Here is a 20,902-nt window from a genome sequence, read left to right as displayed (position 1 = left end):
GTTAAGTCTTCAAACTGGTGTATACTTTTATGAAAGATTTGTCTTATCTCCTAAGATCAAGAACTTGTGGTTTATGTTTTTTTATGTAATTAGGTTTGAGGAAGGGAAATCAGGGCTTTACTCGTTAGTAACAAAGTCTCTTTATCTTTCACTTTAAGATCTTATCAGTGTCTTCCAGTACAGAGCCAGTGTGGTGGGTGTCCAAACACAGGGATAGAGGCAGATTGGGTCTTTGCTTCCTACTCTCTTGATCTTGCAGTGTGCAAGTCGGCTTTGTTCTCCAAGCTGTGAAGAGCATGTGTGCTGTTCTGCTTATGGTTAAAGTGCTCTGCATATTTATTTGGATAACTGCCTCTTAGATTCAATACAGTACCATCTAGCTCCAAAATCAAAGCTATCTTGCATCTGGCCAGCTCAGTAGACTGAAGAGTTAATGTCTGTTTATGACTTCACACTCAAAAAGCTGCAGAGCAGCTCAATTTAACTCTTACTCATGCATTCATGCGAAGGAATGGGTCAACACTGAGAGAATCAGGACTTAATTCATGAGATAAACATCCTGGGAGCAACAGAACTGTTAAAATTGTTATGAATTTGTAGTTGGTTGTATTTCCTGATGCTTAATTGTTTTTGTAGAATTTGTAGCCACACTGCAGGTTTTTTCATTATTTTCTCAGAAGTATTCTTTGGTGTCTGACAGGGATTAAACTCTGCTGCAACCTTTCCTTAGGGGAAAACAGCAAGGAGGAGGAAGAGCACTGGGTATCTCACTAACCTCTCTTGACTTTTTTCACAGAACGTATAGGCACACCGTATAACTGAGTCTTCTACCTCCCAGTAGAATTCGGTTCAAGCTGGCTAAGTACATTCTAGAGTCTTTTTACAGAGGACTTGACTAGCCTAGAAGGTTGTTCAGCATAGGTATCTCTAGATTCTTATCCCAAATGTGAATCTTTCTGTAAACTTGTGGGGCTTAACTGCACCAGAATTTTTTGTTTTAAGAGAAAAATCAGACTTGTTTGTGCTATTTCTATGTATTCCTGCTTTTATTTTCACTGCTGATGTTCCTTGCTCCAGCACTAAGAAGTAATGGTACTCTCAGACCTTAGTTTGAGTCATAACAACACTGGAAGGATACCAGGTTTTACAAGATAAATCCCAACTGCTAGATAAAACACTGAGCACCCAGTTCTGCACATGTGTATCTGTTTCCACTTACTCACATAATATTTACAGACATGGGGCCCCAAGTTGTTAATTGAGCTTCCAGTCATAATAGCACTAGCTGTCAGCAGAGAACCTGCATTTGAGTGAAGCCTTGATCAATACTTACACAAAATATTTATAGGTAAAACAGTGACCTGTTAAAAATATTCTGATATTCCATAACATTGCCAACATAAAACAAATTACTATCATTATTATGAGTTCAGCCTAGTACGATGTATGACAGAAGGCCACACAGCTGTGGAAGTTGTTTCATCAGAAGTGAAAGTCCTGGGCACAGTGTTGAATGCTATATATTCAAGTATTAATAATGTATGCTGATGTTTTAGACTGTTTATTTTGAATTGTTCATCGTAAAACAGATATTAGTTAGCAGTTCTGTCTTGTTTTAAAGGGGTAATATCGTAAGTCTACATTTTTCTTCTAATTGCTAATGTCTTAAAAGTATGTTGTTATTTCCTTATAGATGCCTCTTCATTGGATTTAGAAACTTTCGATGTGCACACGTTATCAGATGCTCTCAAGAGGTATCTCCTAGATCTGCCAAATCCCATCATTCCAGCAGCTGTTTATAGTGACATTATTTCTGTAGCTCAAGGTATGAATTCTAGATTATTTCAAATGTCAAAAAGCTTTTGTTAGGATTTTGAGTACTCAGTGATCCAGTTCATAGCCCAGAGAATATGGAAGATTCTGCACAACCTGGCAGTATCTCAGAAAAAAAATTCTTTTACTGTTTTTGATGGTAGCTGTTTCAGTTCAGATCTAGGTGTGCATTATTTATTTAAATGTTTAGGTAAACATAATAGAAAGTATAAGGGATAACATAATTCTCTGCATTTTAGTAGGTAGAAGACTATAGAAAAAATAGGGGGAAAAATCAAGGACTTATCAGTGTGCAGAAAGCTAATTTTTAACTTTTTATCAGTGCTGACAAAGTAAATGTATTAGAGGTCATGGTGTTCTGCAGTATGTTGAGAGTTACAGATTATGAAGTGACAAATACATGCATGTAAGATTCATCATCTACAGTGCTCATTTCAAACAAACAGCTTATAGGCTTTCAGCTCATCAGCCAAGTATTCTGTTGTGTGTCTTGGGACAGGATATTGTTAGTGGTAACCTTCAGAGTTAGCACAGCACCTGTGAGGCTTATCTAGTGCATCTTAGAATTACCCAATCATGTGTGACGCTAAACACAAGACAGACTTCTACCAGTACACTCTGAACACATTGTGGTTTCTACCAAAATGCATATCTGTTTCCATTTGACTTTTGAATACTTGTTCTTTATTTTTCCCCGAGCATTTCACTTCTTTTCCGAAGAAGAAACAAATCTTACAGCACTAATGAAGGACTGAATTTTTACTATTCTTCCACAAAACTGATGCTTCCAAAGGAGTCACATATATTTACATTTTACTTGCTGAATATTCGCATGCTGATATCAGGATCCTTTTATCTGTTTACTTGCAGATGTGCAGAGCTCAGAAGAGTGTGCTCAGTTGCTGAAGAAACTCATTAGATCTCCAAATATACCTCATCAATACTGGCTCACACTCCAATATTTGCTCAAACATTTCCTCAGAATTTGTCAAGCCTCCAGCAAAAATCTCTTGAATGCAAGATCTCTAGCTGAAATTTTCAGCCCTCTCCTTTTCAAATTCCAGATAGCAAGGTATGTAGGACATCTTTATTCTATTCTCTACCAGAAACTTGTGTTAACTGTAGACAAAAGTAATAGAATTGAATTAATTTTGTGACCTGACTTCCAGTGGAGGGATTATTCTTGTAAATTTTTCCAGTTCTTTTAAATAATACTAAGGAAAATGCTTGTCTTTTTCCTGTTTCTTAATGTCTAATCCATCTTCTACAGCTCTGATAATACTGAACACCACATAAAGATTCTAGAGGTTTTAATTACAAGTGAATGGAATGAGAGACAGCCTGTACCAGGTAAAAGTTATTTCTAATTTTAAAAGTTATGTTGTGCTATTTTTTTAAATGGTAAAATTCAGCGTAAGGACCATAAGTGCTTGTTGCTTTTCTTTCTATTCAAACAATGTAAAACGCATAATTACAAAACTAAATTGTTTCTATTTTTTCATAGTGATATGCAGCATCTGTTTTATAAGCAGTTGTCTTTCCCATTAAATCAGCTTAGTATGCATAGTTTCTGAAGCCTTAAGATTTTCATTCCTTTTTCATTAAGGAGAAAACATTAATTTTGAAATTTTAAGGCCTATAAACCAATAAAATGTGTATCATGCAGTAGTGGAGGTGGGAGGTGTACATTCTGGAGATTTTATTTAATTGTCATTCAACTCCTAGAATTTTCTTAGAACTGTAGTAGCTCACAGATCATCCGAAGAAGTCAAGGCTTTCCTTTTTATTTGTTATTTTTTTTAATCCAGTAACTCAGAAGATTCTTTTATCATTTAACTGCAGAAAATATTAAAATCTCATACAAGAAAACTAGATTATAATCATTTTGGTGCTGTGATTTAGTCAGTAAAACAGTAAATAATATTTCTCATTTATGCAGAAATTCCTCTTTTAAAATGAAATAACTTGTAGAAGCAAGGCAGAAACGCTTACTGTGTACGAAGGAAAATGTTAACACAGGGTTACTTTATATGTTAACAAAGTAATTTTTTTTACAGCTTATTAACGAAGAGTATCTGAGCAAAGGATAGGATCACAAGGAATAGAACATTGGGAATGGTATAGCTCTCCCACCTGTATTCACAGCACAAGTTAAAGTTCATGACAGTGGGATTTTTAGGGCTGCTTCACGTTTCAAAGAGCTGGAGCACAGCAGCAGAAAAACAGCAGCAAAAACCTGCCTTATTGCTAGTATTACATATAAGTACGTTCTGTAATCCCCTCCATCAACAGGTGATTAATTTAAAATGTCTAAAGCGAAGTGTTTTGTTCCTACTGCTTTGATTATAAAGTTTTTCCAGCCCTGCCAGCTCTGTTAATTTGGAACATTTCCCTAGCAGCTAGCATACATGTATTTTCAGCTAATTTATAGTTCCTCGGTTTTTTTTCACTTTCCTCAAAATAGTTTAGCAGGCATTTCCAAAATCACTTTGCATTTCTGTTCCTAATGTTTCATTAAAACCAGGAGAGTGCAAACTTTTAATGACTACTTGTATTTCCTTATTAAGAATCTGCAAATAACCGCTTATTATTAAAGAATGAGTTTTTATTTGCCACATATTTAAAGCATTAAAAAGAAAAATGCATTATTGAATCCTTTGTGCTTGACAGAATTTGGTAATAGCAGTTTTTGAAATTATGTGTTTGCAGATACTTCAGGATATGTGGATTTATGTGGCTTGAGACACTGATATGTGGGATAGAGTGGGTATTGAGAGTTTCTTAAGTTGCCAAATGGGAGTTAGTGAACTTGCACTTACAAGATCATTTAGTTGCATATAGTCCTGAGTTGCTTCATATGAGGAACATAAAAAAGTGAAAGGTGTTAGTGTTAGAACTACTAATGAGAAAACAGTCATTCTGAGAGTGACATTACAGCACTAGAAGAAATATGGCTTTATTCATCAGATTTAGTTTGACACTACATTAATAATTAAGCATTAGTCATTAAAAATAAATATTTGTTTTTAATATTGCTTATGAGTTAATTAGTATTTCTTTATGCAGTTGTTTATTTTGAGGATCCTTCAGGGATTTCTTGTATGACAAAAATAGATCTCATTCTCTTTGTGTGTGACAGTCCATCCTGAACAATGGAATATTTTTAGTAGAATATTTGCACATCTATTAATATGCTGAATAAAAGCTTAGGTACAAATTTTTGAGCTTTGCAGTCTGTGGTTAGCTACTCTGCTCTTAGGCACGTCAAGCATGTGAATGAGTTCTAAAAGTTGAATCTTTACTGAATGCTAAAGAGTCTCCAGGGTTAGCAGACAAGCCTGTGTTCATCACCAAATTCATTCAGTGACCCAATTGTCCATAGTACTGTGTTTCTGTAGTTCTCATAGAACTCAGTAAGATGCATTTTTCTAAATGATGAACTTCAAGGTAAGTGATAGCAGTGGCTTGAATTTCCATAAAAATGTTCAGAGGCATTGTAGTAAAGGAAGATGTTTAGCAAAGAGAATTTATTTGTCACGTAAGTGTTCTGAGAATAACTGTAATGGAATTTGAAAATTTCAGAAGTTTCAAACAGAAAGAATCTCACTTGTTGAAAACAGAGTAATGACAATTAAGCTAGTACAAGTAAGCCAGCGCTGCCTTTTTTTTCTTCACACAGAGTTGTGTGAAGGGTTAGTGTTCTCCTTTCTTTTTTCTTTCTGTTATTCTGAAGTCTGGATGAAAATATTTCATCTAAAACAAATTGTGCATGGAATTCTAGTGATATCTTAAGCAGTGAATAGATATAAAAAATGTTGGCCTGGAGATAACTGATCAGAGTAGGGAGAAGACCTTCACAGAACTGTGGGTCTTTCTCTTACCACTTCACACACTAATTGTGGTTCTCGCTTCAACATAGTAGAAAGTATGCTGCTCAGAGCAGTGTCATATATTGGGCATCTGATAGCAAAAGCGATGCCTGCACAGCATAGCACAAAACAGGTGCTACTGTTAGGCCATTATTAGATTTATTTATTTATTTATTTTATCTAACAATAACTATAGCCTGGATTTCTTTTTCCCCATGTAACAGCAGCAAAATTTGTATTTTATTCTTTCTATTATTATTACAGTAACATTTTGCCTTCTGTCATAAAATGCCAAAGCTAAAATGTATCTTGTGCCTATGTTTGTAGTGTATGAAGACACAGAATTGTCGCTGACATGGCAAGGAAACCTCTGGTTGACCAAGGGGAACGGAAGGTTAGGAATGGTTTTGAGGGAATAACGAGAGGCACAGTCGGGGTCTTTCTGGAGTGGAACAGTGTAGAGTGGCTTTGCAATTGCTGGAGGAAGATGAATCCTAGGGCAAGGAAGTGAACAGGTAGGAAGAGGTGGTGGGACAGCAGGAGGAACATGGGGAGCCAATGGTGGCATTGTGGGCAGGAAGGATTCAGGGGCTGGAAGCAGCTGCTGTGTGGTACTTACCTCAAGATTGCCTGTCCACTTTTACTGTTGTAAAATAAGCATGGAGAAGTGGGTTTTACTGCTCAGGTCATAGCTAAGAGGAAGTGGGATAATGAAAGTGCCTTACACCTAACTGTTGGGGATTCAATGAGAATCCTGGCAGTATCACCCAGGTGCAGGCACTTCACTTTTAGCTGTACAAAAGATCAGCAAGATTAGCAGATGGTAATCAGTGCAGGGGAGGCTATATAGGCTCTTCCTCTTTTTCTGGAAATCTGTCTCAAAGCTGCTCTGAGCTTTGCTGCTTAGGCTTAGCTCATAGTGCTGTCTGTAATGTCTGAGGGCACAGTAGAGAACGTATGAATGCTGTACCTTGTGCAGACTTTCCTTCATCGTGTTACAGGTTTTGATGGGCTGTTGGTTACGCCGAACGTGGGTTGTTGTGTGCGCAGGGGCAGTACATCCCCTGAGAGCGCTTCGTGCCAGGTGTTGTGCATTGGCTCCTCATCCGGCAGAGGGCTCCCCTCCTAAGCTAATGGAAGTCAGGCTTCGTACCTGGTGTAGCAAAGAGCAAAACGCATTGATAAAGTCAGCCCTAGGAGTGCTTAATTCTTGCATTAGATTTTGACAGTAGGACTTGTTTTATATTTCTCAATACAGAGTTTAACGTATTCGGTAAAAGTGAAACTTGGGGCATTGTAGTAATTGATTACAGATTAATGTGTGTTAATTTATATCTGTTTATAAGTGTATGCAAACCTGTTGGACTTGATCAGTCCTTTTTAAAATGATAAGCCATTAAGTGAGACAACTTGGGGTTGTCTTCTTTGAAAATATGCATCTGTATTTTGGCCCTATAAAACAAAAAAATTTATCCTTTTGTATTAGCAGTAAATAGGAGGCATATCTACATTATTCCTCTTTTGCTGCTGTACAGTGCTATATGTTAAGAGAAACACAGGTTACCATCGCCATTTGCAGTATGCTGTCCTTTTATGATGGCACTGCTTTAAATTATATGTGTAACTGATAATTGTTCAACTAGGCAAAGACTAAAATTTGGAAAGTGAGTGATTTTTACAGGTGAAGTAAGTGCATCAGCTGTAAAGCCTTTAAATATAGATACATTTTAATATATCTTTATGTATATATAATATAGAGAAGATATTTGGGATTTAATGGTAGAATGAAGTATAAGCAACTTTTGGTACTACAGTATTCTGTAGCATAGAGGAATTTGAATAGGGAATCTGTTTGTAGGGTGACAATTTCAATGCTATTTGACTGCCAGAAGCAAGGGAAGCAAATCTCAAGGAACCCTGCTACCATAAGTTATCAATTGTTTCAAAAAAGTAGGAGGAAAATACTCATCCCCTTCCTCCTTTCTCTGAATTAAATCTTGTGGTCTGCTGCTTATCCTCTCACTTTGGATTTACTTCCTTGTAAAGGTATAGCTGGCAAAGAAGTTAACTTTGTTAGACAAAAGAGAGCAGACTCTTCAGTTGCTGTTCTGTTCCTTAAGAAGTCAGATCTCCACCAAAGAGAGTCAAGGAAGATAGATTTCACCTGGACTGCTCCCTCTCTGGACAGTCTCTTTTCCCATATGCCTGCATGAAGTGAGTAACCCTGACATACTGGCAAACAACATAGATTCAGAGAGGCGTTTTCTCTACTATTTCCACTTTACAGGAAATGGGTAAAATGCCTTGCAGTTTCATTCTAGGGGTTTTCATGCAACACCTGTATTTGCAATCCAGATTAGGAGGTGATGCAGTGGTTGCAAGCAGGCTATTTTGCTTGCACAGGGCTTATCTGAGAGATGCAGCTCTGTTAAAGGAAGATTTTGATTCTGTTTTATTTTTCTGCAGAAAGCGAGCCACTTCCTGTAGTTAATTGTTCTCTGTGTGTTTCTTCAATACTGCACTCAGCAGCAAGTTAGAGAGCCTATACAATGATCTTCTCACTTACCTAGCTAAAATGAGAAAATTAGCCCTGCATTGACCACCTGTTGGCTGATGACAACTTTTACTTTGAATTTGGCTCCCCTCCCCCACCAGAAATCCCTGGCTCAGCAAATATTTGAACCTGCCCAAGTTAATCATGAAACTGAGATCTTTATCTCTGAGACATGCAAGCTACTGAGGGTGGTGGTTTCTTTTTTTTTCTTTTTTTTTTTTTTAACAGTACTAAAGTCAGGTTCACTTTTTAATGATGAACCAGAGTAAGTGGATGCCTTTTGCACAGCACAGAGTAGTGAGCAGTTAAGAAGAGGAAGAAGGCTGGGATTTTCTCATTATATATTGCAGCATTTTCAGAGATTTTAGTGGAACACTGGTTGGAAAGCAGAGTCTTCTTTTTTGTAATTATCTTCTGCTTCAGAGAAGTTTACTCAAAGAAGTTTTTTGTTGTTGTTGTTTTGCCTTTTTTTTTTTTTTTTTTAAGAAAGATTTTTGTTAGAAGAAGCCGATTTTTCAGGTTATTGGATTATCTTTTCAATCTGGGCAAGCATTTGCGATGCATAATGTACAAAGTAAGTGATTCTGAATTTCTTTGTGTTTTCTTCATCACCTTGTGCAAGTTTTTTGCTATAGCTGATTACCAAGAGGGATTCATGGTCTTAAAGTAGGGGAGTGAAGGTCAGGTACCTGTGGGTTACGCAGGAGAAACGCCTGTCTGCCTCCTGTCTTTCCCTGCCCGTGAGCAATCCTGCCCAGGGCTGAACAGCAGCCTGCTTGTGCAGCAAGGCAGTCTGAATGCGCCCAGCACTGATCCCAGGAGAACTAATTTCTCCTGAAAGACTTCATTCAACAGAACAAAAAATGTTGCTGATCCAACATTTGCCCTAAGTGCAGCAACATAGCCTTTGCAGGAGATCTTTGTATCCTAATTTAAATAATTACCTTGGCAACTCAATGTTTAGGTAGCAGGTGGGCAAACCTTGGAGCGCGGTGTCAGGACTTGTGTCTGAGATGAGTTCAAGTGTCCTGTTTCACTTAGAAAATGGAAGGAATCTTTGGAGCATGTCTACCTAAACAAGGAGGAGAGTGCTTCACAATGATTTTAAGCTTATTAACATATGAAATGAAGTAGTGTGTGTTTTTGTGACTGTTGGTACTCCAGACATGTTCTGATGTGTTAATGCTTGTGTAAAGGGGGTGGTCTGGAGAAGGGAGCCAAGGGAGGGGAGGTATGTGTGAAATGCTTGAGAAGGGTAGAAATTGTGTTAATTTTTTAAAAAGTATTTGTAAGATCAAGCACATTTCAGCTGTAGCAGGATTCCTTATGATGAGTTGCTGTTAGTTGCTACAGTTACTCTTTGTTGTGGTTATTTTTGGTATCTTGTTTTCTGCTGCCATATAGGATAGCGAGTAAGAAGCATTCGGATTGCTTTCCATTGTGCTTTGCTCTGTAATCAATAGTCTGTTCTGTGCGTGTTTTCCAAAGAGATTTGACAGCAGCAGTCAGAGATGGGGGGTTAGAAAGAATATTTCTGAGCACTAGGAGTACACGGGTGGCATAAAAGCAAGTTTGGAAGAAGACACTGACAAGGACTCTTGCTTTTAAAAACAGTCAACTTGATAAATATCTCAGTGAGAACAGGGTGGAGATACAGTGTGAAAAGGTAAACTAAATCCTGCCATATCCTGACAGACTGGCATTTTATATTCAGCAAAATTATCTTTCAAGATCGTAACTCAGTTTTTTACTTTCTTCCACAGTGTAGGAGAATACAGTGAACGTAAGGTTACAGTATTTGATGTTTAGGTTTCAAAATGAGTTAGTCCAGATCAGTTGGAATTGTATTTTATTATTAAGTGATACCAGGGGGAGGCATCTATTGCAGAGTATCCACTTTATATAGTAATTCTAGGAGCACTGGATCTGTGTGCCTGTTAAAGTACAAGAGATCTGCACAGTGTAAAAACCTAATCCATATTTCATTATGTGGATAAATACGTGCCTAAGTACGTGTGTGTGCGTAAGGGGTACATAATGGATAAAGACACATAGGAACACACATGCAGAGTCATGCAATTATTCCCTTCCACATCATTAACATGTACAGAAACCATCCAGAGCTTTTTTCAGTAATAAACTTCAGACATCCGAATAGGAAAATGAGTCTGAGAAGTGACCTACCTATCCATAAAGGGAGCTGCTCCGTGTGTGAGCGTGCATGTGTTGTGTGCGCGTGTGTGTGAGAGCTACGTGCTGCAGCATATCAGCCTTTTGTCATCCTGCCAGCCTTGGACTGTACCATGCTGCAAAGTCAGGAAAATGAAATGGAAACAAGGGTGTGTAAGGAGAGCCTGCTCAGTCTTTTTGCTTGTAATACCAGGTTTATATTGAAGTTCTGCTAAATGCAAGTTCTTTCTGAAACTGAAATTGTTTTAAGATTAATGTAGAACAAAATGATGAGACAGGAGTGGTCTGGTGACATTATTTTGACATGATTGGCTGAGGATTATGATGTAATAGGTTACAGTGCAGCCCCTTATAGGTTTTAAAATGAATTCCAAGACACCATTACAAAGAGAGCCTGACTCTTTCCTTGTATCTGAGCTTACTCAGTGAAACTCATACAAATGTACAATACTGTTTGGAATATGGAAGATCTGGATATAGAATATCCCAAGACAGATATAAACTGTGGCACAGACTTGATGTTTTACATAGAAATGGATCCACCAGGTAAAACTGCAGTCTTATTATGAAAGCCTTAATTCTTTTTGGTCTTTATGGTAGCTGCTGAAAAATTATTAGTGGATATGTAGGATATATTTAAAATGTCATTGATACAAATACTTTTTCCTATTTTTCCTTAATAAGAATTAAATTGCGTTTTATTGCATGGTTATAGTAACTTGAATCATAACCTGTAGAAATACTTGCCTGCTTACTTAATTGAATTTTTCTGAATTGACCTGTTTCTGTTTTGATTTTTTTTCTGTCTGTCATTAAAAATTTCATTTTCTTATGATTATTTTTTGCTATATTTGTTCCACATTGCGTCTAAAAAGAGGTGCTGTAATAACACTTCTATTTTCTGAAGCAGTGATGACAAACTGTTGGTTTGGATTGTTTTAAGAAGAACAGCTTTTAAAATCTAACAGTATTAATTGAATACTTAATACCACATCATCTTTTCATATCATATAAAAATAATGTGCTCTCTGTTTTCATTGCATCATCTTCTGTAGCCAGGCGTAATATATATACTAGGATGTTCATTAGGAGTGTTGTACATGCTAAGAAACTGAAAGAGCTGGGATGATTTTTTATTCCTGACCTCAGTATAGTCCCCCTTGCTAGTAAGTCAGGAGTGCTGCAGTGTCTACCTCTGGCACCCACTGGTATACGTATGCATCTTTGACATTGAGAAAAGGGGATGTGGTTTTTTAATCAGCTTTGGCATTTGGAAGACAGTTTATTCTGAAGAATACTAAGATTAACACAAGGGATATTTGGGTCACAGATGGGTTTCTTAAAGTGTTTTTGGGCAATTCAATGCACAGAATGCAGAGGATCATGGAAATCTAGTTCATTGTATTAAAACGTACAGTACTGCTGTGGGTTTGCATCTTTTATTACTCAGCAAATAGGTGAGAAAACAGCAGTATTATTTTATAGTGTAGGAAGAAAAGGACATAGGAAAAAAAAAATAATTTCTGCATGTTTTGTTATTTATAGTTACCAAAGGTACTGGAAGAAGACAAAAGCAAACTTCAGAATCCTTTTTTTTCAAATGCTTTTATCAGAATGGGAAGAGATAAGGTATCATATTTTGCTTAAAATACATTATTGCAAGACTAACATACTTTTTTTTTTTTAAACAGGACATCTATTTTGTTGAATTGTACTGTTTTCAGAAAAATATCTTCATTCCTTTGGTTACTTTTAAATACTGCTGGAGGTTGAAAACTGCATTTCATAACTATTTCTATTCTCATTCATGTAATAATCCGTGATTTCAAGAGATATGTGGTTGTGTTTTCAGTGAGTTATAATGAACTTTTCCCCTTTTATTTGTAGCACTGCCTCCTAAGCCACCGAAACCTAATACTGTAACTAACAACGGCATGAATAACAACATGTCATTACAAGATGCTGAATGGTACTGGGGAGATATATCAAGGTAAATCAGCTCAAGACGTGTAGTTCTCATGTTTGACTTTATATTCTTGCTGTGTTATTCTTTGAGTATGTACTCTACTTTTGTACAGAAACATTACAGTAATAAGAGCTATTTTTAGGATATTTTCCAACACAATCATATCACAGTTGGTTTTATTCCAAACATGACTAAAAAGTTACTGGCAGTCCATTAGAATGTAATACATGAAATGATTTGGTGATTGTTCTGTTATTTTAAGATAGCTGTATGAAATGCTAGCATGAAAGGACAACACTGAGAAATAAGTATTTTTTTCTTGTCTTTCATCCAGAACCTCAGCTGAAGGCACAATAGTTAACAAGCCAGACTAACAAGTGCTATGTATTAGCAACATTTTTAACTGTACTATATATATATATATATATGGGTACATTAGACCATCACTGGCTGCTCCAATTGCGCAGGCTTGTATGAACAAGCGAAAGACCTCTGCAAGAATATAATTTTGTTTCAGCAGTGAGAGGATGTAGAATATAGTTTGTGTATCCCAGTTGTTCTCTGGCAATAGTAAATAAGCTGTTAAATAACTGTCTGTATTTATATGAAGATCAAGAAGGCTTATTAAAAAGTTATTTTAAAACAAGAATTCAGAGCTTTGAGAGATGATAAAGGAGTGAGAAGTAACTGAAATGATTATTTAGTTTTGCTTTCATTTTAGAGAAGAAGTGAATGAGAAACTTCGAGACACTGCTGATGGTACCTTTTTGGTACGAGATGCTTCAACCAAAATGCACGGGGATTACACGCTTACTCTAAGGTAAGGCAGTTATGCTAGGTCTGCATTACCTGACAGCAAAATGCAGTACTGCATTGAAAATACGACGTTCTTTATGAAGTAGTACTCCAAGTATGCCTGACTTTTTAACAAACTTTATTTGCAGGAAAGGAGGAAATAACAAATTAATCAAAATATTTCACCGAGATGGGAAATACGGCTTTTCTGACCCGCTGACTTTCAACTCTGTGGTTGAGCTAATTAACCACTACCGGAATGAATCTCTAGCTCAGTACAATCCCAAACTGGATGTAAAATTACTGTATCCAGTGTCAAAGTACCAGCAGGTAATTTGGTCTATTTTCTTTGTGTTCCACTTAAATACAGAGAGATTATTGCAGACTGGGGAGTTATTTGTTACAAAGAATCTCAGCTCCATTAATATTTGAAAAAATAAAATGAGTGTGAAAGGGGTATTTTTGTTCAAAGGTAACTCCAGAAACTGCTTATAAATAATTAAAACTTTAAGTACTGCAGATACATTATTAAGAAATAAACTCATGTTAATAAATAGCCCATTCATTGCAGATGAAATGCATCGTTTCTCATATAAACTGTTACAAACTTGTAATGCAGAATTGCTTTTTGTCATTAATTTTATTTGTCTTTGCATATTGTGCATATAGTGTATCTTACCTTTATATTGATACAAGTGGTGTCACATTTACCATGTAAATATTCGGACATTTTTAAGCAGTTCTGCACTGTATTGTTGATTTATTAAATATCTTTTCTTCTGTTCCCAGGATCAAGTTGTAAAAGAAGATAGCATTGAAGCAGTGGGTAAGAAATTACACGAGTATAATACCCAGTTCCAAGAAAAAAGCCGAGAATATGACAGACTCTATGAAGACTACACGAGAACATCTCAGGTAAGATAGATTTGAAACCAAAAGGAAAGTGAAGATTAATGTGAATTGAGAAGAGTGTCGCTTTAAATTCATACTGCCATCTTCTTTTCTCCTTCTCTCTTCCACCCCCTTTACTGTTGCCCAAAAACACGAAAACAACGTACTTGATGTGCTTGTGTAGTGGAATTGCTTACTCTTATTTGAACACCACCTGCAACATAACACTGTGTTGAACACTGACACATGCATCCAAAGCAATCACGAAGCTACTTTGATTTACTAACACTTCTGCATACTGTTCTCTTCTGCCCAAGTTAAGGTTTTCAAGACATGTATGCCGTTTTATCACCAGTTTTGAAAAGATCTGCTTTCACCTATGCAGGCTGGAGAGATGGCATGTAGATACATTGCTGAAACGAAAAGCTGCCTCTGTCCTCCTTCCATTCTAACTAATTCTTAACCAAGTCTTGAAGCATCAGTGAATTAGTGCTGTTTTACACCACTGGAATCCAGACTGCTCCTTAAAGTTAGCTTAAAACAAGACTGAAAGTAACAGAGGAAGGGTGGAGGTGTGCAGGCAACTTTCATTTCAACACTCAAAGACTCAGCTATTGACAAGCGATCTAGAGGCAGAAGGATGGACTAGGTGACTTCTGGAGACCTGTCCATTCCGCTTGTAAATTTTTATTTCAGGAAGTCAGCTGTACTTCTAAGGATTTTAGCTTGATACAAAGGGAAAAATGGATCGCCACAGGTCTTTAATCCTCCGAAGTAAAACTTCTTTATACAAAACAAAGATTGCAATTTACTCTTTGTCTAGCACTTTCTCTTTCCTGGAAAGCCTCATCATGATAGCATTTTGCACAGGTCTGATTTCTTTATTTTGTATTGCAGACAATACATTCTGGTAATTGAATATTGAAGTCATTGTTAAAACATGCTCAAGTGTTTCCATGATACAAGCCAATAGATTATCCCTCTGTTTGATAACGACTATAATTTGAATAACTATTTTATTTTCAGGAAATTCAAATGAAAAGAACAGCTATTGAAGCATTTAATGAAACAATAAAAATATTTGAAGAGCAGTGCCAGACACAAGAGAGATACAGTAAGGAATACATTGAAAAATTTAAACGAGAAGGAAATGAAAAAGAAATACAAAGGTCAGTAGTTGTATTTGCATTTCAAATTTTTTTATTTTATAGAAAGAAGTAATGTCAAGTATAGCTCTGCCTAAAACTAAAGCAAGATGGCAAAGTTATGTAGTTCAGTTGTAAGCAAAGACTTAAAATGGGGTAAATGTGGAATTGCAAAGCATGAAGCTACATTTAGAGAAATGATCTTCTAAATATCTTCAGGAAACAGCAGATATAAAGATCAAAATAAAACATAATGACAATATAACCTACCACATTATTCTATTCAGAATTATGCACAACTATGAAAAACTGAAGTCTCGAATAAGTGAAATTGTGGACAGCAGACGTAGATTAGAAGAGGACTTAAAGAAGCAAGCAGCTGAATATAGAGAGATAGACAAGCGAATGAACAGCATTAAGCCAGACCTTATACAGCTGAGGAAGACAAGAGATCAGTACTTGATGTAAGTATCATTATGAATTAACAAATTCTTTCTTTGATTTTTTTTTAATGGCATCCAATTTCTGTAACTAATAATTTTATTTGCAATTATCGTCCAGGTGGCTGACTCAGAAAGGTGTTCGGCAAAAGAAGTTAAATGAATGGCTTGGAAATGAAAATACGGAAGAGTGAGTATTCTGAGATTTAAATATTCCTGGTATTTCAAGTCATCTTGCACAGAAGTGGGGTAGAATATATTTGATTACAGGACCACAGAATTTCAAGAATTTGAAAGAGAATTTCAAGCTTAAGTCTCATGTAATAGTGTACACAGTTAACGCAGGGTGGCAGACATGTAAGTATTCAAAAGGACACTCTCTAAGACACTGCTTGGCCGTTATTCAGGCAAGTGTTTCATCAGGTTACCATAGCGAAGCACGAAAACTTAACTTTATAATCTTCACTTCATTCACAAGAATAAGGTGTTAGTATCTTAGAGGGATGTCAAATTGTTGGATAAATTGTTCAGAAGTTCTTTTAGGTGCTGTTTCCATATTCCAGTTGTTGATTGGATATGCCACTATGGTCGTACCCTATATTAGATAACATCAAAAAGTGAAATTGTTTAAAGAAAATCTTTATTTCCTGTGTCTCTGAGACTGTCCTTGTCAGTGAATCTGTTAAGAACTCAGATTTCTGCTGACAAAATTTTTAGTTTGGCTTTTTTTCTGAAGTTGCAAAGCAGAGAAAATGAGTATAATAAGCAGCAGTAAAAATAGGAATCTTTCTAGGTGCTGAAAATACAGCCATACAGAATATCTTTCTGAATGAAAGGAGTACGATGGGATAAGAAAGCTGTATAAAAAGTCACCTGAAACAAAGGAACCCTTCTTTCTCAGAGTGCTGTATCTGTGTGAGATTGCTGATCTTCATGGGCTACTTGGAGGTTCTTCGGAAAGAATGATTGTAAACTGAGTGGGAGAGGCCCACTACTGCAGGCTGCTGACAGATAGGCAGCTCTTGAGTTGTAGAATATTGAGGTGGTGTGTCCACATAGATGAAGCAGAGGCATCTTCTTTCATGGATTTATCTCAATGAATTCTTTAAAAGTCTGAATCAGCTTTGTAGAGGTGACTCTTCTGGTAAAGGAGGTTCTATATTACGTGTTTTATAGTCTGGTTGTAAGAAAAGAGAATCTTCTACTATTTAACCCTTTCCACAAAGCCATCTTTCATATGAATAATTAATCTGTCTACCTGTACTACTGCTCATAGCTTTCACAAGCAGCAGATATAATCCATACATTGCATGATTTTTCACTGCTGACCAAGTATTCTGATTTTTGGAAATAAAGCTGACTCAGTGGGTATTGATTTCACTGGGCTTGCTGTTCACCAAAACATGGGGCTATTGTAGAGGTACTGAAGTGCTTGCTGTGTATTTTGAAAGATAAAATCATATCCTTGTTATGTCCTTCTTCAAATCCACTTCAGTATTTTTAAAAGAAACAAGGGCCTTAAGTTTTACTTTCATTCAGCAAGTGAAATGTTACAGTATTACATTATTTACACCTCTAGTTCTATCTGGGAGGCAAGCTACTAACCAGCAATTCAGTGTTTTCCCAAGTAATATAAAAGGAGACCTACTTTGTTGCTCCAACAATTTGCATGTAGCTCTGCAGCATGTTTCACAAACATATTTTGTCATATTTTGACAGCCAATACTCTATGGTGGATGATGATGAAGACTTGCCTCATCATGATGAGAGAACATGGAATGTGGGAAATATCAATAGAAGCCAAGCTGAAAATCTGTTGCGGGGAAAGCGAGATGGAACATTCCTTGTTCGAGAGAGCAGCAAACAAGGCTGCTATGCCTGTTCTGTTGTGTATGTACTCTAACCTGTGAAAGACATGAACAACCTTTGAGGCAGCTCAAATGCTGTGCCTTGACCAAGGGGCACAAATATATTTTCATATTCATGGTTTCCATTGGATCTTACAGTTTAGAAACAGATCAGCCAATCTTGAGGACGTGAAGAAAGGAGCATAGGGCACGGAATAACGCATTTATCTGAAGCTACTAAATCCTGCCTATCTCCTGTCTCCCTGAAGTAGCACAGCACCTGGGAATTTGGGTTAAACCTAAGTTTTTGCCTAGTCAAATCAGGTGCACCCTCAGCAAGTTTGCAGGTGGCACCAAGCTGAGCAGTGCAGTCAGTCCATTGAAGGGAAGGGAAGCCATCCAGAGGGACCTGGACAGGATGGAGAATGGGCCTGTGTGAACCTAATGAGGTTCAGTAAGGCCAAGTGCAAGGTGTTGCATATGTGCTGGGCAATCCCAGGTATTTGTGCAGATGGGGGGAAGAACTGGAGCGCAGCCCTGCAGAGAAGGACTTGGGGGTCCTGGTGGACAAGAAGGCTGGACACGAGCCAGCAGTGCGTGCTTGCAGCCCAGAGCGCCAACTATATCCTAGGCTGCATTAAAAAAGGGGTGGCCAGCAGGGAGAGGGAGGTGATTGTCTCCCTCTACTTGGCGCTTGTGAGGCCCCATCTGGAGTACTGAATCCAGGCCTGGGGCCCCCAGCACAAGAAAGACACAGAGCTCTTGGAATGGGTGCAGAGGAGGGCCACTAAAATGATCAGAGGGCTGGAGCAACTGGGCTTGTTAAGCCTGTAAAAGAGAAGGCTCCAGGAAGACCTCATTGTGGCCTTCCAGTACTTGAAGGGAGCATGTAAGCAGGAGGGGGAGTGTGTTTACACAGGTTGAGAGTGACAAGGCAAGGCTGGATGTGGCTCCAGGCAGCCTGGTCTAGTGGTTAGCAACCCTGCCCATGGCGGGGGTTGTTGAAACTACATGATTTTTGAGGTCCCTTTCATCACAGGCCATTCTATGATTCTGTGATCCTACCACAGAAGACAAGAGGTGATTCTGGTGATGGGTGAACGGTTGGACTGGATGACTTTGGTGATTCTACGAGTCTGTGATAAGAGTGCTATGTAGTAATGAGCATTTTAAGGTTTCTTGCCAACACCTTACTTTCTAGCTTAATTTTATTGTATTGGGAAACTAAAAACTGGTTGTTTCTTTTCCTTTTTAGGGTGGATGGAGAAGTGAAGCACTGTGTGATAAACAAAACACCTACTGGGTATGGATTTGCAGAGCCATATAACTTGTACAACTCTCTCAAAGAACTGGTGCTACATTATCAACACACATCACTTGTGCAGCACAATGACTCTCTTAATGTCACACTAGCCTACCCAGTATATGCACAGCAGAGGCGATGAAGATCTTAATACTCTGGGTTGTTTGGTTTTTTCTAAAGAAGATATTTGACAACATTGAGGCCTCTGGAGAAAGAAGGCTCCTTTCAGCCTTACTCAAGAATTTGAGCTGCAGTGTCAAAGCTGTCTGTCTTCAGATGGGACTAGAGCTTTCCTTCACAACTGCAGTGGGAGAGATCACAGTATTAAGCTGTGAACGTATGTTTCTAATCTGAAGTGCTTTATTTTTATTTTTACTTATTTTATTTTTTTTTCCAATTGAGAAACGGAAAACACAAGAGTGATAAATCCTAACCTGACCTCCCTGCAGGGACATAGAGGCCTTTAACCATGGTGCTTGTTTACGACCACTTCTGAAGCTTTACCAGCTAGAACATTGGATTCTGCAGACACAAGGTTTAAGAGGTCTTTTCATTCAATTATTGGAATTCCTTGGTCACGACCTGGCTTGGATTTGGAGTTGCCACACTCAGTGGATCCAAACACACAGCATTGTGGATTTTTTGGTTTCTGGTGAATGACATGTAGCAGAGTGGCACTTTCATTTATAAGGGACACTTTAAAGGACTTCAGTTACAGTATGCTGTTAGGAGAAATCGTGATAGTGAAGTGCCAGAAAGTGTTTTGCTTAGACGTTTAAAAATCCTGTTTTAAGAAAACAGGTCTTTCAGTGGTATACAGTCTATACTAGTGTACATAGTATTGGATGGCTAACTATCATTGATGGAAACTATCAATACCAAACTGCTTCTCTTTTCCCCTTTCTGTTTGCTGAAAGCTGAACTCTTAGACCATGCTATGCAATACTGAATTTTCTTTAGGCTGTAGTCTTCTCTTGAGCATGTCTACAGGTTAAGCTTGTTTTTCTTTCTTCTTTCCTTGCCTTCTTTTTACTGTCTTTTTTTTTTCCTGATATATTTTTTTTAATGTACAGGAAGTCACCGAGAGTTGGCTTCATAATCAAAACTATGAAATATTCTACAGTTTTCTTTGTACAGAATATTGAGCTATTAGCTCCAAGTTTTAAAAGTTCGTGGGTTTTTTTGTTGTTTTTTTTGTTGTTGTTGTTGTTGTTGGTTTTTTGTTGTTTTGTTTTGGTTTTTTTTACTAAATATTTTGTTGGGCAGTGCCTGATAAGCTTCAAAGCTGCTTTATTCAATAAAAAGTATATGAACCTTGCAAAATATCGTAGACTCCAACAATGTTTCAGAGATATCTTTAGACTACGGTACCATGCTATGTTTGCTTTTTGAAGCATTTTGAATTTCTGTCATGATTGTCTTTGTATTTAGAAGATGAAAAATTGTGTATCCTTCTCTGATAATGACTGCAGAAAAACAGGAAAATTTGGCTACTGGGTTAGATAGGTTGGATTTCACAGTGAAATCATGCTTCGTAGCAAATAAATGACATCTTAATCTACTGTGGCAGAATTTTTGTCAGCATGTCAAGGTATTTTCATTTCATATGAAGGAAGTTTCTCTAAACTGTTGCCTAAGTTTGTTTTTTGTATTAGTGTTCTGAAAAAAAATTCTCATCTTTAGGTAGAACAATTGGATACAATATAGAGTGAATTGCAACTGGAAAACATCTGTTTTGAAAATGATAAGGCTTTCCTAATTAACACTTTGTATTTGTTTTCATAACTTTGTAGACTGAGGGAATATCAAAGTGAACACTTTCGTAATTTCAAGCTCCAGAGATTTTCAGAGTTATGGTTCAGTTAAAGGAAGCAAACAAAAACTCCACTGAATTAAATTTATTAGTAATTCTGGGACAGTTCACTGTGGATGGTTTGCAATGGCCATGTACTGCCATGATTGTTGCAGAAATTCACTTACTGCAAATTGCTAAAGTAATGAAGTTATTAGAAATAATGGAAAAGTTTTGACTAAGCGAGAATATGAACTTACTCTTCCCAAAGATTGAA

At 37.2% G+C, this 20,902-nt stretch overlaps 1 protein-coding gene across 4 annotated transcripts in view; it reads left to right on the top strand.

The window, feature by feature from the left end:
• PIK3R1 (phosphoinositide-3-kinase regulatory subunit 1) overlaps positions 1 to 20,049 on the top strand; it is a 55,083-nt gene extending 35,034 nt beyond the window's left edge. Inside the window, exons 5-17 of one of the 4 annotated variants that reach the window (XR_010622421.1) lie at positions 1,694 to 1,825; positions 2,704 to 2,905; positions 3,104 to 3,183; positions 12,334 to 12,436; positions 13,134 to 13,232; positions 13,357 to 13,537; positions 13,997 to 14,122; positions 15,125 to 15,267; positions 15,531 to 15,707; positions 15,805 to 15,873; positions 17,403 to 17,573; positions 18,786 to 19,170; positions 19,283 to 20,049. Coding sequence is in view for 3 of the 4 variants with exons in the window: in XM_065739786.1 (XP_065595858.1) it covers positions 1,694 to 1,825; positions 2,704 to 2,905; positions 3,104 to 3,183; positions 12,334 to 12,436; positions 13,134 to 13,232; positions 13,357 to 13,537; positions 13,997 to 14,122; positions 15,125 to 15,267; positions 15,531 to 15,707; positions 15,805 to 15,873; positions 17,403 to 17,573; positions 18,786 to 18,975 (1,673 nt within the window). In the remaining variant the exon portion in view is untranslated. Of the gene's footprint in view, positions 1 to 1,693; positions 1,826 to 2,703; positions 2,906 to 3,103; positions 3,184 to 8,517; positions 8,831 to 10,871; positions 10,993 to 12,333; positions 12,437 to 13,133; positions 13,233 to 13,356; positions 13,538 to 13,996; positions 14,123 to 15,124; positions 15,268 to 15,530; positions 15,708 to 15,804; positions 15,874 to 17,402; positions 17,574 to 18,785 lie in introns of those variants that run through there. The other 3 variants (XM_065739786.1, XM_065739789.1, XM_065739788.1) reach the window with 3 other exon arrangements.
• Positions 20,050 to 20,902: the final 853 nt, after the last annotated feature.

This window comes from Cyrtonyx montezumae, unplaced genomic scaffold (genome assembly GCF_038088225.1).
Source record: "Cyrtonyx montezumae isolate F1298 unplaced genomic scaffold, pur_monq_1.0 scaffold_25, whole genome shotgun sequence".
NCBI classification, from domain to species: Eukaryota; Metazoa; Chordata; class Aves; order Galliformes; family Odontophoridae; genus Cyrtonyx; species Cyrtonyx montezumae.
This window is presented reverse-complemented; position numbering and strand designations above follow the sequence as displayed.